Here is a 14,464-nt window from a genome sequence, read left to right as displayed (position 1 = left end):
AACTACGCTGCTATACACAACATTTTGGGTAACCGAGTTCAAAGTCCTAATATGTTTGCAGATGTAATGAAAAGTTTAGTACTTTTCTGTGACCTGAGCTTATGAAGGGATGGTGTGGTCAGCACTATGTCCATCTGCCCTTACATTCCCTAACCTCACAGGCATAGCGATGGGGGTGCATATGTCCCCAGGCGCCGAACTTAGGGGGCACCAAAATGGGTTGGGAAAAAAAATTAAAAGCTCATTTTAGTTGCAGTTATGTATTATAAATTTTTTAAAATATATGGGGGGGGGGGGGGATGCCAAATTGAAAGATTGTCACCGGGCGCCGGGAAGGTTCACCACGCCTCTGCCTAACCTAAGTCAGGTACCCATCAGGACAGGGATGTTCTACAGACGGAGACCAGGATCCAACCTTAAGAATTTTGGGATAGCAGTTGTATGCGCTACCATATGACTACATTGTCCCATTTGTTTGCAATATGTTACAAAAAATAAAACTAAGAAACAGCAATTCAAGATGCTTTTATATCGGAACTTAAAATTTGGTAATATAATTTGAGTGCTGTCTACTGAAGCTAACTAACATGCGGCAGATATTTTTTTAAAATGTGTACCAAATTGTGACTAATAAGTATTTTGATAAAGGCTAAAGATTTGAACATACTGACTTCCTTTAGTAAGTTTATTTTTTGAAATTTTTAATTGATAATTTTAACTTTATTTTGAATCAAGTTATATTGTATTAATTTTCATATCCTAATTACCAGATAACCCTAAACATAACTAGGTTCCACTATCAATGTTTGCCTAACATTGGGCCAAGGCATAGCTAAAATAATGGTAACCAATGTTAAGCCAATATTGGGCCAATACGGGTGTGCTGATTGGGAACTGACCTCTGTTGGTGTTTTGGCTTTGGTTGGTTCCTCCACTTTAGGCTCCACAGTGTTCTGGCAGAAGAGTTGCTCTATCTTGTCGTAGTGCACCTCCACCTTGTCGTCCATTTCCAGAACTTCTTTCCAGATGTTGTCTTCAGCTAGAGGTTAACAGAGAGAACTGATGGGATCAACTGATGTGTGGGGCAGTGAAGTAGATCAGATGTGGGGACCAATTTATGCATGGGGCAGGTGAAGTAGATCAGATGTAGGGACTAAATGATGCATGGGGCAGGTGAAGTAGATCAGATGTATGGACCGAATGATGCATGGGGCAGGTGAAGTAGATCAGATGTAGGGACCAATTTATGCATGGGGCAGGTGAAGTAGACCAGATGTCTCTATAGACATGATACAGATGACCCAACAGATGGATCTAGGTTCAAATACTTGTCATGCCAAGATTTAAAATTGTATCCATAGGGAGGTTTTTAACCATTTAGTTTCAATGCCTATTATTTTAAGAAACAAAAACTTTAAATTCAACTTGAATATCTGAAACATCAGAAAGAACTCAATGGTAAATACCCAGTCAAGGTAAAAACTGGAACTATTTAATAATTATTCAACCTGGCTGGTTGCCAAAAGCTCAATTTTAGTATACAATAATACTAATTAAATGTAAAAAGAGACTACACTTTAATAACCTGGAACTATTTTTTAAAAAGAATATAGGCCTACAGAACATTGAGCAGAAAGATGAAACAGTGGAGAAAATGAAAAGTATTTAAAAAACCTCAAAGAAATTGTGTGAATGTTGAATATAAAGAGGTTTGATTAAGCTCCTTTACAGAACAGTATGGGAAATCACAGGATAAATGAGAAAATAATGAAAATAAATTACATTGAAGAAACTGGAAACTAGTATTTCCAGACATGGAACCCACAAAGATCAAGAAAAAGGGGGTGACCCAAACACATTTAAGGGATGGAGTGGTCTAGCGGTAGAGAGCTGGACTGCTAACTCGTAAGTCTCGAGTTTGAATACGGGTTCAAGTCTGTAGACCATCCCTGAGTCCACCCAACTCTGATGGGTACCTAACTCACGTTAGGGAAAGTAAAGGCGGCTGGGCATAGTGCTGACCACAATATCTCTTCATATGCTGAGGTCACAGAAACAAGTGAAATCTACTTCACTTGCCTCATAGACCGTCAGGTTTGAAAGAGAAACTTTACTTTTACAAACACATTTAGCACAGATAAACAAAAAAAAAACCATCAAACTTATGGGGAAGAGTTGGTAAATAAATAGCAAAGGATAAAAAGACATTGAATCAGGGGCGTAGCGAGGGGGGGGGGGCGGGGGGTGCGGACCGCACCGGGTGACACCATTTAGGGGGGTGACACCAAGGCAAAAAATAGCAAAATATATAGACAAAAACTCGAGGGGGGGTGCAAATCGAAAGTTTGAGGGGGGGGGGTGCAAATCGAAAACTATCGAAAATTTGAAAATTTGTCCCTGGGAAGGGTCTCTATGCCTCTGGGGGGGGGGGGGGGGTGACACCATTAAGTGCCGCACCGGGTGACACCCGACCTCGCTACGCCACTGCATTGAATGATGTTGTAAATGGCTTATGCTCCACTGAGAGTATAGACGGCAAAGATGAAGAAGAAAATGAAATATTACAACTTAGAATATGGAATTTTGATTCTATTATTATCTATTTTGATGAAAAATCTACTTTTATTTACTTAAGAGATTATCAGATATAATCTACTCACCACTCATGTTCTGGGCAGGGATTTTGGACCAGTTGAAGGTTTTCATTTTAGCTTTAGGTTTTGGTGTTGGTATAGGCCTGAAGGTTGTAGGTGGGGGTGACCACAGTGGGGCGCTGGTCATGCTCGCAATCATTCCAGGTGGTGGGGGCGGGCCGCCAGCCCCTGGTGGAGGCGGTGGAGGAGGCGGTCCACCCATACCTGGTAATGGCGGTGGAGGGGGTGGCATGTTCAAGCCAGGGAGCGGAGGAGGAGGGGGTGGGGGTGGAGGTCCTGATGTGAATCCAGGTAAAGGAGGAGGGGGTGGGGGTGGTGGAGGAGCGCCACTCATTCCAGGCAGTGGGGGAGGAGGAGGTGGAGGTGGGGGCGCTGCCCCATTTATCACAGACGAAGAAGGCAATTGAGTATTGAAAGCACTGTTGGTATTTAAAGTCAATTCACCATTCAGAGACGAAGGTAGAGGTGGGGGTGGAGGCGGTTGGCTACCAGAAAGTTCACTGGCCGACCTCTCCCCAGAAAGCACGTGATTAAGAGCACCATTTAAAGTTTTTTCCAACGAGGACATGTCCAGGTCGGTCTGTACAGATGAGCTGGTCAAGTTGACCTTTGGCCCCGAGCTGCCATTGGTTGAATTCTGTGTCGAGTTTTTGAGTCGGCTGAGGAGGAGCTTGTCTAGAGAGGGCGTGTCCGCGTACTTGTCAATCTTCTCTGTGTCTATGACAACGGCTGTCTGGGCAGCATGCTCCATCAGGTCCCACTGGATATCACTTGACAGGAAAAATTTAACTACAATTAATCTTAGAATATTGAAAAATCTATTTGAATTTATAAAGAATTATTTTTTTTTTTGGAAATATTTTTAGTATTTGTCACTTCAAGTTAATTAAAATACTTAAAATATTAATTTTGAAAACTTCAAAAGAGATCTTTTAATTTTTTCAAGAGATTAAATAAAACTCTATGGAAATAAATATCAAATTAAAAAAATATTAGCATGATTAAAAAATATTTTGCCAAACAAATATGTGTAGAAGTAAATTAAATTTAAAACAGAAATGAAACAAAAAATGTACTTATAATTAGAAATGGAAACTAAATAACCAGTGGATATAATTGTTACCTGAAATTTAAAAAAAATAATTTTTACCTGACTTTTGTGTCTGGGTCAATCTGTAGCAGAGTCTGCAGGATGGTGAGGAACTTGTCTGATAAAGGTGTGTTGTACACCTGCACAGGTATGTGATAATACATATAGTCATAAAGTCAATAACATATAAAAATAGTATAGGAAACTATATCAACAATACAGCTCAATGAAGTGACAAAAAAAGTTTAAATAAAAGAACAGAGCAGAGAAACTGAATTGAGATTGACTTGATTTTAATTTTCAACCAATTCCAATCCATTTAAATAACTTACTCAAATTTAAGTTATAGATAGCTCAATTGCATTTGTTTAAAAATAATTTACAATTTATTTTCTAGCATATAAAACTTTATGGGATGGCGTGGTCAAAATGTAGAGCTGCTTGCTTGAAGGTCTCCAGTTCGAATCTCAGTTTGGACTTGTGAATGTAGATTGTCTTTTAAGTTCACCCAGCTCTGATGGGCTCCTGCCTTACGTACGGGAAAGTACAGGTGGTTGGGCATAGTGCTGACCACACAATCCTTTCATATGCCGAGGCCAAGAAAAATATTAACTCTACTTCATCTACCCAATGAATCGCTAGGTCTAATGAAAAATATTTTATATAAAACTTTAAAACTAACCTTAACTTTGTTAAATGTTAAAGATAATTCTATTGTAACCCTACTTAATTATAAATCATATAGAATACAATTTCCAATTCAGCCTTTAGGGCTTTAAACCAACCCTTACTAAAAAATTCATCAAACACACTAAATTTTTCCCTTAAAAAAATCAAACCATAAATCATATAGAATATAATTTCCAATTTAGCCTTTAGCACTTTAAACCAACCCTTACTTAAAAATTCATCACACACTAAATTTTCCCCTAAAAAAAAATCAAACCATAAATCTATCAAATTTGAGCAATGTCAAGGCCACCTTTCTAAAAATAACATCAAACAGCTCCTGATGGTTGTTGATGTCGACGTTGTCAGTGAAGCACAGAGCCAGTTCCTCGTCGTCATCATTCTTGAAGTCATCAAACACGTCACATTGGATGTCAAGTTCCCTGTCATTGAAGTTCCTCAGGTCAGGGATGACATCTAACAGGTTAAGACCTGTTCATACGTGGGGGAAGGGGGGGGGGGAAATCCATGTTTATAAATTAGTTTTATGATAAACTAGTTTTATGAGTTGGCCCTAATATAAAGTTACTTAACTGAAAGGCAATATAATTCAATATATCAGGTTTTATAAGTACTGACAAAGTTATTTGTTAAAAATAGCATCAGTTTTCAGAAATTAACAACTAATTAGCTTTCCAGGCATTACACAATTGAAAGTTACTTGGTAAATAATAGCATTAAATGTAATACAAGCATCGTTTTCTTTGAGCTGATAGTATGCGATTAGTCTATGAGTAGGTAGCCTATACAAAACTAGATCTATAATAAAGAAATCGTGCGAACACATCACCTAGCCTTCAGTACTCTCTAAACTCAAAATTACAACCCCTAGCTAAGCTTAACGTAGTGATTATTTAGTTACTTATCATTACTATAATCTGGTCATTTACATTAACAGGTCATTCCTACTAACTGGTCATTTGGCTGCACAGTATTAACTGGTTATTTAACTTTTATAGTGCCTCTTACAGTACCTGGTCATTATAACAAGATCAGATTATTTACATGTAACTAGAGATTTAGATACATTGGTCATACACTGGTCAGAGGCGTAGCGACCCATTAAGCACCGTGGACGACCTATCAAATTTTGTCCGCCCCCCCCCCCCCCTTTGGAAAATGGTTTAGGGGTGGTGGGGGGGATGCGTTTTAATTATGATGTCAAAACATCGATGTAAATAACCGTTGAATCAACCAGGAGAGCAATCTCCTGAACTTTGACCGTGCATAATGCAGTAATACAGCTCAAAATTAGTTAATTTACTTTTTATCCTACCCAGTTTGGCGCCCTCTTAAAGTCGGCGCCCCGGGCGGCCGCCCTACCCGCACTCATCTAGCAACGCCTCTGACAATGTTCAATCACTTAATACATCTTATCACCCGTCATTAATTAGTGTACACCAGCATTGCTTAGCATCTAGCTACTTGCAGTTTAAGAAATAGGTTATGTTATACCTTATTTACATAACCTGTAGGCAGGTGCTGAAGGTGTACTCACCTACAAACTCGCTTCTGATCTTGTTCCTCTCGTGCAGGTCCTCACATGCACACAGGATACAGTTGATGAAAGCCATCAGGGACGTCCTGTAGGGTGTCAACTCGGAGGATTTCAGCTCGTTTAAAATTAATGAGAATCTGTACCTCATTTGTTTCATTATCTACAAGAAAACAAAAACAACATTACATTACTTTGTTTAGTTATAAACCGGGAGTGATCTCCCCTAAACTTTCTCGAATATTCTAATATAACACTACGGGGGATGGCAACTCGGGATATAGACTTCTAGACATGATTTTTAATCCATTTTAAATACTCAAATTTTTAAAAATAGAATATAAAAAGAAATGCACACCAAGTGAACGCTAAATAAAGATGTGCATAATAGTGCGCAATATTATTAGTACTTTATAAATTTACAAGCGTTTTTTGAGAAATCGGAAGTAGCGTAAATAAGTACTTCCGATAAACGGAAATTACTCAAAATTTGACAGAAGGTAGAGAATTAGATCTTCTACATACATATCAAATTTCATTTATCTATCTGAAATAGTACTCAAGTTATAGGCTTTTGAAAAATTCAAAGTAGAAAAAGTACCACTTCCGGTTATCGGAAATCGCTCAAAAGTTGATACGGATCTACGATTTTGATAAAATACTTATATATGAAATTTCATCAACCTAGCTGTAACAGTACTCAAGTTATCGTGTTTACACACGGACACACACACACACACACACACACACACACACACACAGACATACGGACAAGATTGCAAAATTATGTTTTTCCGTATCAGTGAGGTATAAAACGTCGAGATTTGTAAAAATCTCGATTTTTTTTTTGCACGATTACAAGACTTTCTCTATACTTCGTATATACGAGAAAGTAAAATAAACCGGTAGTGATCTCCCCTAAACTTTCTCGAATATTCTTATATAAAACAACAGGGGATGGTAACTGGGGATATAGTTATGATTTTTAATCCATTTTAAATACTTAAACTTTTAAAAATAGAATAGAATCTCAGTAAAAAACAATTGCGCACCAAGCGAACGCCTAATAAAGGTGTGTATAATAGTGCGCAATAGTATTAGTACTTAATAAATTTACATTAGTTTTTTGAGAAATCGGAAGTAGCGTAAATTACTACTTCCGGTCAACGGAAGCTACTCAAAATTTAACATAAGGTAGAGAATTAGATCTTATACTTACTTGTGGAATTTCATTTATCTATCTGAAATAGTACTCAAGTTATAGGCTTTTGAAAAATTCAAAGTAGAAAAAGTACCACTTCCGGTTATTGGAAATCGCTCAAAAGTTGATACGGATCTACGATTTTGATAAAATACTTATATATGAAATTTCATCAACCTAGCTGTAACGGTACTCAAGTTATCGTGTTTACACACGGACACACACACACACACAGACACACAGACATACGGACAGAATTGCAAAGCCCAGTTTTTCAGACTGGATTACGCATAAAACCTCTTAGTTTTGATAAATCTGGATTGATAATTTTTGCCCGATTAAAATAAGTCCTCTAAACCTCGGATGTGATGAAGGACTGAGGTGTAATACGGTGAAAGATGTTAAAATTTCAAGTGATTTTTGTGCACGATTACAATACTTTCTCTATACTTCGTATATACGAGAAAGTAAAAAAGTAAAAATTCCTCTTTAGACCAAGTGATCCTGAGGTAGATGAAGTATAGTTCATTTGTTTCTTGACCTCGGCATACGAAAGGATCGTGTGGTCAGCACTATGTCCAGCTGCCTTTACTTTCCCTCAGTCAGGTACCCATTATAGCTGGGTGGACTCATGGGCGTTCTACCACCCAGTGACAATCATGACTATACAAGTAAATTGATGGAGTAAATTCGCTCAAGTCAACTGAAGTTAATTATGAAATAAAACATATCTGTCTATTACTCTTTCAGACCTGGTGGTCAACTGGTGGTCAGTAGGGCAGATGAAGTAGAGTTCATTAGTTCTCTGATCTCGGCAAAGTGGGATAGTTGCTAGTTCTATGCCCAGGTACCATTACTTTTCCTTATGTAAACCAGGTACCCATCTGCGCTGACTTGTCTCTGGGACGTCCTACAAACTCGAGTACGGGATCCGAACTCGAGGCTTTCGGTCTAGGAGTCGTGCGCTCTACCACCCGACCACACCATCACCGACTATATGTGACCACACCATCACCAGACTATATGTGACCACACCATCACCGACTATATGTGACCACACCATCACCAGTCTATATGTGACCACACCATCATTGACTATATGTGACTACACCATCACTGACTATGTGACCACACCATCACCAGACTATATGTGACCACACCATCACCAGACTATATGTGACCACACCATCACCGATTATATGTGACCACACCATCACCAACTATGTGACCACACCATCATTGACTATATGTGACCACACCATCACCAACTATATGTGACCACATCATCACCGACTATATGTGACCACACCATCACTGACTATATGTGACCACACATCACCAGACTATAGGACCACATCATCACTGACTATATATGACCACATCATCACCAGACTATATGACCACATCATCACTGACTATATATGACCACATCATCACCAGACTATATGACCACACCATCACCAACTATGTGACCTACCTTAAACGTGTCGAGAGCGTCCATGGCCAACTGGTAGCCATCTTGTGAGTACATGCACAGGGCGGAGAGCAGTTCGACCACCTGTTTCTTGACCATGGCATTGTTGGTGTCCATAGCTGGTTGAAGGGGGACAATGTCAGACTTTAGTATAGGAAATAATTTGTGGGAGAACTACCAATATTGTAAACTAAACATGGTTTAACTGGTCCTAGTTTATATAAGTAGGCCTATACAGGTAGAGAAGTATACAGAATTAAAGTATAGATCTAGAAAAGTAAAAAACAGTATTTAGGTATATAAGCATACATGTAACATCAAAGCATACATGTAGCATCAAAGTGTACAGGTAGAAGAACATTCTGGTGTATAGTGTAGATGTAGGATAAATGCATAGGCCTACAGGTAGAAATATATTTAAGTAGATACAGGTATAGAAATAGACATGTAAATGTATATTGACGAAGGTATAATTAATTATGCAGGTAGAGAAACATAAAGACTTACATTATGAAAGGTTAGTGGGCTGTTTATCATTTTGTTATACAGTGATAGACCTATATGGTGTTAGTGGTTGGTATCAAGAAGTGTTGTTTAGCACGAACGGAATAGTAGGATGAATAAGGAGACAAGTGGCTTACATGTTCTTAGAGACACAATATAAGGCTATGCTAGTGTTTCCAATAGAGGTTTATATTGATAGTTGGGGGGGGGGGAATAGTGCACCTGCCCACGTTTTGCTACAGTGTATCAGTAGACTATATGAGTGGTGTAATAATATTGCTTTATAAACTTTGAAAAAAATAACTATGATGTTGGAAAAAAAGGCCTGAACTTACGTAAGTAGTACTTTAAAAATAGTATCTTTTATTACGCACAGTGATTACAAAATTTGTTACAAAAATAAGACGTAGTGCGTTAAAAACGTTCCAAAAAAAGTAACAGCAACTCTTACCTAAATTATTTTTCTTCACTTCATTCGGTTTATTTCCCTTTACTCCTTCACACTGTTCTCTCACCATGATTCAAATTTATAATTTCTACCGTCAACAAACTACACACAATAGCACTATAAAACCTGGTGCACCAAAGCGCACAACTAAAAGTACTATACCAAACTAAAAATGAAAATAGATTTTTTGTGCAGGTCCTATTTGAAATCTATGCAAGCAATAGGCTGCTAAACGTATCCGCATATGAAATTGGCGATCTATTTAAAGGCCATTTATGTAAATCATAGACACTAAACACAACGTAATAAGAAATTATATGCACTACACACAAATTAAATCAGAAATGTTGAACACAAATGCGAGCTTATTGAATAGTCACTACACAACAGTATTAGAAATTCGAGTCAATGAACACGTCAACATTTTAAAAATGTGATTCTCCGGAGAAATGTGATGCTATTTTGTCTGACCTAAGAGTATAACGTCTAAAAATAGAACCGAGTTCAACAGAGACAACAAAGCCTGGGAAATTCGCACCAGTCGGCCACTCACGCTGCGACTCGGGCTAAAAATAGCCGCGGAAATCCCGCGGATCGATGACGTATTGATCGGGCGCCAAGCGCAAGGTGGATGGAGTTGGCGAGTTTAATTTTATTTCATCTAATTTTTCTCTTGCTTTTAACAGCATTTTTTTCTGACAAAGACATTTTGTCGAAACTCGTGTATAGGCTATTCTATGGGTTATAGCTTTACTTTGGGACTAATCGATATAAAAAGTCGCGAGTTCGAATCCCGGGCTAGAGTTTCTAAGACGTTCCCGAGTCTATTCAACTCTGATGGGTAGCTGACCCATGTTAGGGAGATAAAGGCAAAGGCGTAGCGAGGGGAGAGGGGGCGGGGGAAGGTACATATGGGTTGAGAAAAAAAATTAAAAGCTCTTTGTAACTGCAGTTTTGCATTATAAATATAAATAATATATGGGGGGGGGGGGGGCGCCGAATTGAGAAGTTTGTCCCCGGGCGCCGGGAAGTATCATTACGCCTCTGGATAAGGCGTCTGGGCATAATGCCGACCACATTATCCCCATGTATGCCGAGGTCATTCAAACTGATCAACTCTACTTCATCTGCCTCTTGTGTCTTGGGCATGAGCAGGAGAAAAAAAGAAGATGAATCAATATAAAGATTCCATTTACCTATTTTAAAATGGTTTTTATTTTACATTTTCTTCTGATTAAACTCTTAGCGTAAAACAACAGTTTACCAACAATAACGCAGTACGTAAATAAAAAAAAATGAACAACAGTATAAACCTAAGTAAAATTAACTAGACGGGGGAAACCCATTAGCCTTGGCAGGGAATCCCATTAGCAATCAATACCCGCCTGACTAACAGACTGACGTCACCTCAGGAAATACCTAATCGATGTATTGGTCAATGGAACAGTCTATCGGTACTGATTGGGTAACCAACGACCTAGTATGGGTAATGGTATGGTAATATAACGACACGAATCTGTGTAGCAATGTATGGACACAGAGTATGCTAATTAATACATTAAGCTGTGTAGTCGATAACTTTTAGTGATACATTTAATGCCAGCATGCAAAAAAAAACAAAAAAACAACTAGCATCGGTTTTGTTCTTTAGATCTACAACATGAAAATTTAAAGGTTGAAAGTCAAGCGTGGTCGGATCTGTTGAGCTCATAGTTGCTGAACCGAAAAGTCCCGAGTTCAAACACCCCGGGGGGGGGGGGGGGTGATGCTCGTTAGATGAGGACAGCAACTCATCTAGGATTGACAACTCTAAAATCAAACAACTACTGCCTTGTAGCTTGTTCTTGGTTGGAAAAAGGTTAAGGAAGAACATAAAAAAATCGGAGTCCATTCCAACACTAGAAGAACGAAGAAGAAGAATTTAAAGAATTTATTTAAAGAAATATAGGGTGACCTCTGCTGTCATTTCTTAATAACCTATGCTATTATCACCCTACATAATGTTAGATTACAATTATTACTAAGCAAATAAACAGTTCGATGGGCTTATACAAAGGGCACATAAAAAGTATCCAATTGTAGGAATCGGTATAAGTTACCACGAGAATACAACATTGTATAGCAATAAATAGTTATTTCGTATCTCTGTGTATTTTTTAGAAGTGTATATCCATGCGTAAAGACTATAAAGATGTATATAGCACTAAAAAATAATACCCGTAGATAATGCAAAGAAAACTACACTATTCAACACAACGTGCATAATCAAACAGTAAGGACAAATAACATCATACAATAGTCAGTGTAAGAATGCGTACAACCAAACACACTAACTCAGTCCAAAGCTCTAAAGCCAAACAGTCCAAATCTGTAAAACCAAACAACAAAGTAATTCAGTCCAAAGCTAAAACAATTAGAGTAACACAGTCCAAATCTGTAAAACCAAACACAGTAACAATCCAAATATGTAAATCTAAGCTGAACACACAACCAACCACCACAGAGAAAATGAGATTTGTGTCACCGAGAAAGCTGGAGCGACACAAAAACGAGATGATAAACACGGGATTACATTACGAGCACAAGGTCGAGAATAGCGTCAAAAACGAGACGGTTCCAGATTTTCAGGCAGCCAGTGCTTGCTGATATTGGCTATGTAAACAGTGTATATCCAGCAGGCGGGACAGTCATTAGATAAATGGGTTGACATATTGTTCGGAAACAATGTCCTATTCAAGAGGAAAAGCTTAGATGTGTTGAAAATTTGATGACAGTAACTGTACTTTAGGTTCTTAAGGGAACACAAGGCGGATTACAGAATTACAGTGTGGACAAAACGTCGACACGAATTGTAGTTACTGATTCGCTCGGCTCTAGGTTCGAATATCAAGCAGTCAAGGGAGAGTGAAACGTGTTCACTGAGAAAAATTGAGAGAGTACATCAACATTATTGTAGTCGAACGCACATGAACTAGTAAGTATTCCTTTCAAACCTGACGGTCTATGGGGCAAGTAGAGTTCACTTGTTTCTGTGACCTCGGCATATGAAGGGATAATGTGGTCAGCACTATGCCCAGCCGCTTTTACTTACCCTAACGTGAGTTAGGTACCTATCAGCTGGGTGGACCCAGGGACGGTATACCGACTTGAACCTGGATTTGAACTCGAAACTTACGGGATAGCAGTCCACCTCTCTACCGCTAGGCTACTCCGTCCCTGAACACACATGTACTACACCGCAAGTATAAAGTTCAGTTCGTGGGCTTAAGTCTGTATGACGCTCTTGAGTCCACCCAGCTATGAAGAGCACATACCAGATGGGAAAGTAAAGACCTATAGGCGTTTATAATAAAGCGGACCTCAATATCGCATCAAATGCCGGGGTCAGAGAAACAGAGGCTATAGTTAACTGTTCCCATTAGACCGTCTGGTCTAAACATGTACTCTACGACAACAGAGTTAGATGATAAGTTTAGCTTTAAACCAGCGCTAATTTAGATCGTACCTGTTAACTAATTAAAAGTGTTATTATAAACAATGTAGAATGTATACTGCTTCTTTTGTCCTAGTATATATGTTGTAACACATATCAGCGTTATGGACGATGTTAGCGGCAGTCGTGATTTAAAAGCGAGGGTTATAAAACATCATTCCCATAACGGGACAAGAAAATCAATAAACAGCTGTATTTCAGTAATCAGCCGAACGTTCAAAAAAGGTTGCTGGAAAGGAGAGGGCAATATGCCTAAATAGTTTTCCTAATACAATATGCCTAAATAGTTTTCCTAATACAATATGCCTAAATAGTTTTCCTAATGCAATATGCCTAAATAGTTTTCCTAATACAATATGCACAAATAGTTTTCCTAATGCAATATGCTTAAATAGTTTTCCTAATGCAATATGCCTAAATAGTTTTCCTAATACAATATGCCCAAATAGTTTTCCTAATGCAATATGCTTAAATAGTTTTCCTAATGCAATATGCCCAAATAGTTTTCCTAATACAATATGCCTAAATAGTTTTCCTAATGCAATATGCCTAAATAGTTTTCCTAATGCAATATGCCCAAATAGTTTTCCTAATGCAATATGCCCAAATAGTTTTCCTAATGCAATATGCTTAAATAGTTTTCCTAATGCAATATGCCTTAATAGTTTTCCTAATGCAATATGCCTAAATAGTTTTCCTAATGCAATATGCCTAAATAGTTTTCCTAATGCAATATGCCCAAATAGTTTTCCTAATGCAATATGCCTAAATAGTTTTCCTAATACAATATGCCTAAATAGTTTTCCTAATGCAATATGCCTAAATAGTTTTCCTAATACAATATGCCCAAATAGTTTTCCTAATGCAATATGCCCAAATAGTTTTCCTAATGCAATATGCTTAAATAGTTTTCCTAATGCAATATGCCTAAATAGTTTTCCTAATACAATATGCCCAAATAGTTTTCCTAATGCAATATGCTTAAATAGTTTTCCTAATGCAATATGCCCAAATAGTTTTCCTAATACAATATGCCTAAATAGTTTTCCTAATGCAATATGCCTAAATAGTTTTCCTAATGCAATATGCCCAAATAGTTTTCCTAATACAATATGCCTAAATAGTTTTCCTAATGCAATATGCCTAAATAGTTTTCCTAATGCAATATGCCTAAATAGTTTTCCTAATGCAATATGCCCAAATAGTTTTCCTAATGCAATATGCCTAAATAGTTTTCCTAATACAATATGCCTAAATAGTTTTCCTAATGCAATATGCCTAAATAGTTTTCCTAATACAATATGCCCAAATAGTTTTCCTAATGCAATATGCCCAAATAGTTTTCCTAATGCAATATGCTTAAATAGTTTTCCTAA

At 37.8% G+C, this 14,464-nt stretch overlaps 1 protein-coding gene across 4 annotated transcripts in view; it reads right to left on the bottom strand.

The window, feature by feature from the left end:
- The window catches only part of LOC131942881 (inverted formin-2), a 111,870-nt gene that overhangs the window by 5,897 nt on the left and 91,509 nt on the right, over window positions 1-14,464 (bottom strand). For all 4 annotated transcript variants that reach the window (XM_059302842.1, XM_059302843.1, XM_059302846.1 and 1 more), the window contains 6 exons: window positions 8,647-8,762; window positions 5,972-6,131; window positions 4,727-4,905; window positions 3,805-3,884; window positions 2,661-3,424; window positions 900-1,039 (listed from right to left, as the gene is read on the bottom strand). In XM_059302842.1, the coding sequence (XP_059158825.1) occupies window positions 900-1,039; window positions 2,661-3,424; window positions 3,805-3,884; window positions 4,727-4,905; window positions 5,972-6,131; window positions 8,647-8,762 (1,439 nt within the window). The remainder of the gene's footprint in view (window positions 1-899; window positions 1,040-2,660; window positions 3,425-3,804; window positions 3,885-4,726; window positions 4,906-5,971; window positions 6,132-8,646; window positions 8,763-14,464) is intronic.

The sequence above is a fragment of the Physella acuta genome, unplaced genomic scaffold, assembly GCF_028476545.2.
Source record: "Physella acuta isolate Inbredline_101_S28 unplaced genomic scaffold, ASM2847654v3 ptg000431l, whole genome shotgun sequence".
Classification (NCBI taxonomy): Eukaryota; Metazoa; Mollusca; class Gastropoda; family Physidae; genus Physella; species Physella acuta.
The sequence above is the reverse complement of the archived record's forward strand: the minus strand, read 5'-3'. Positions and strand labels throughout refer to the sequence as shown.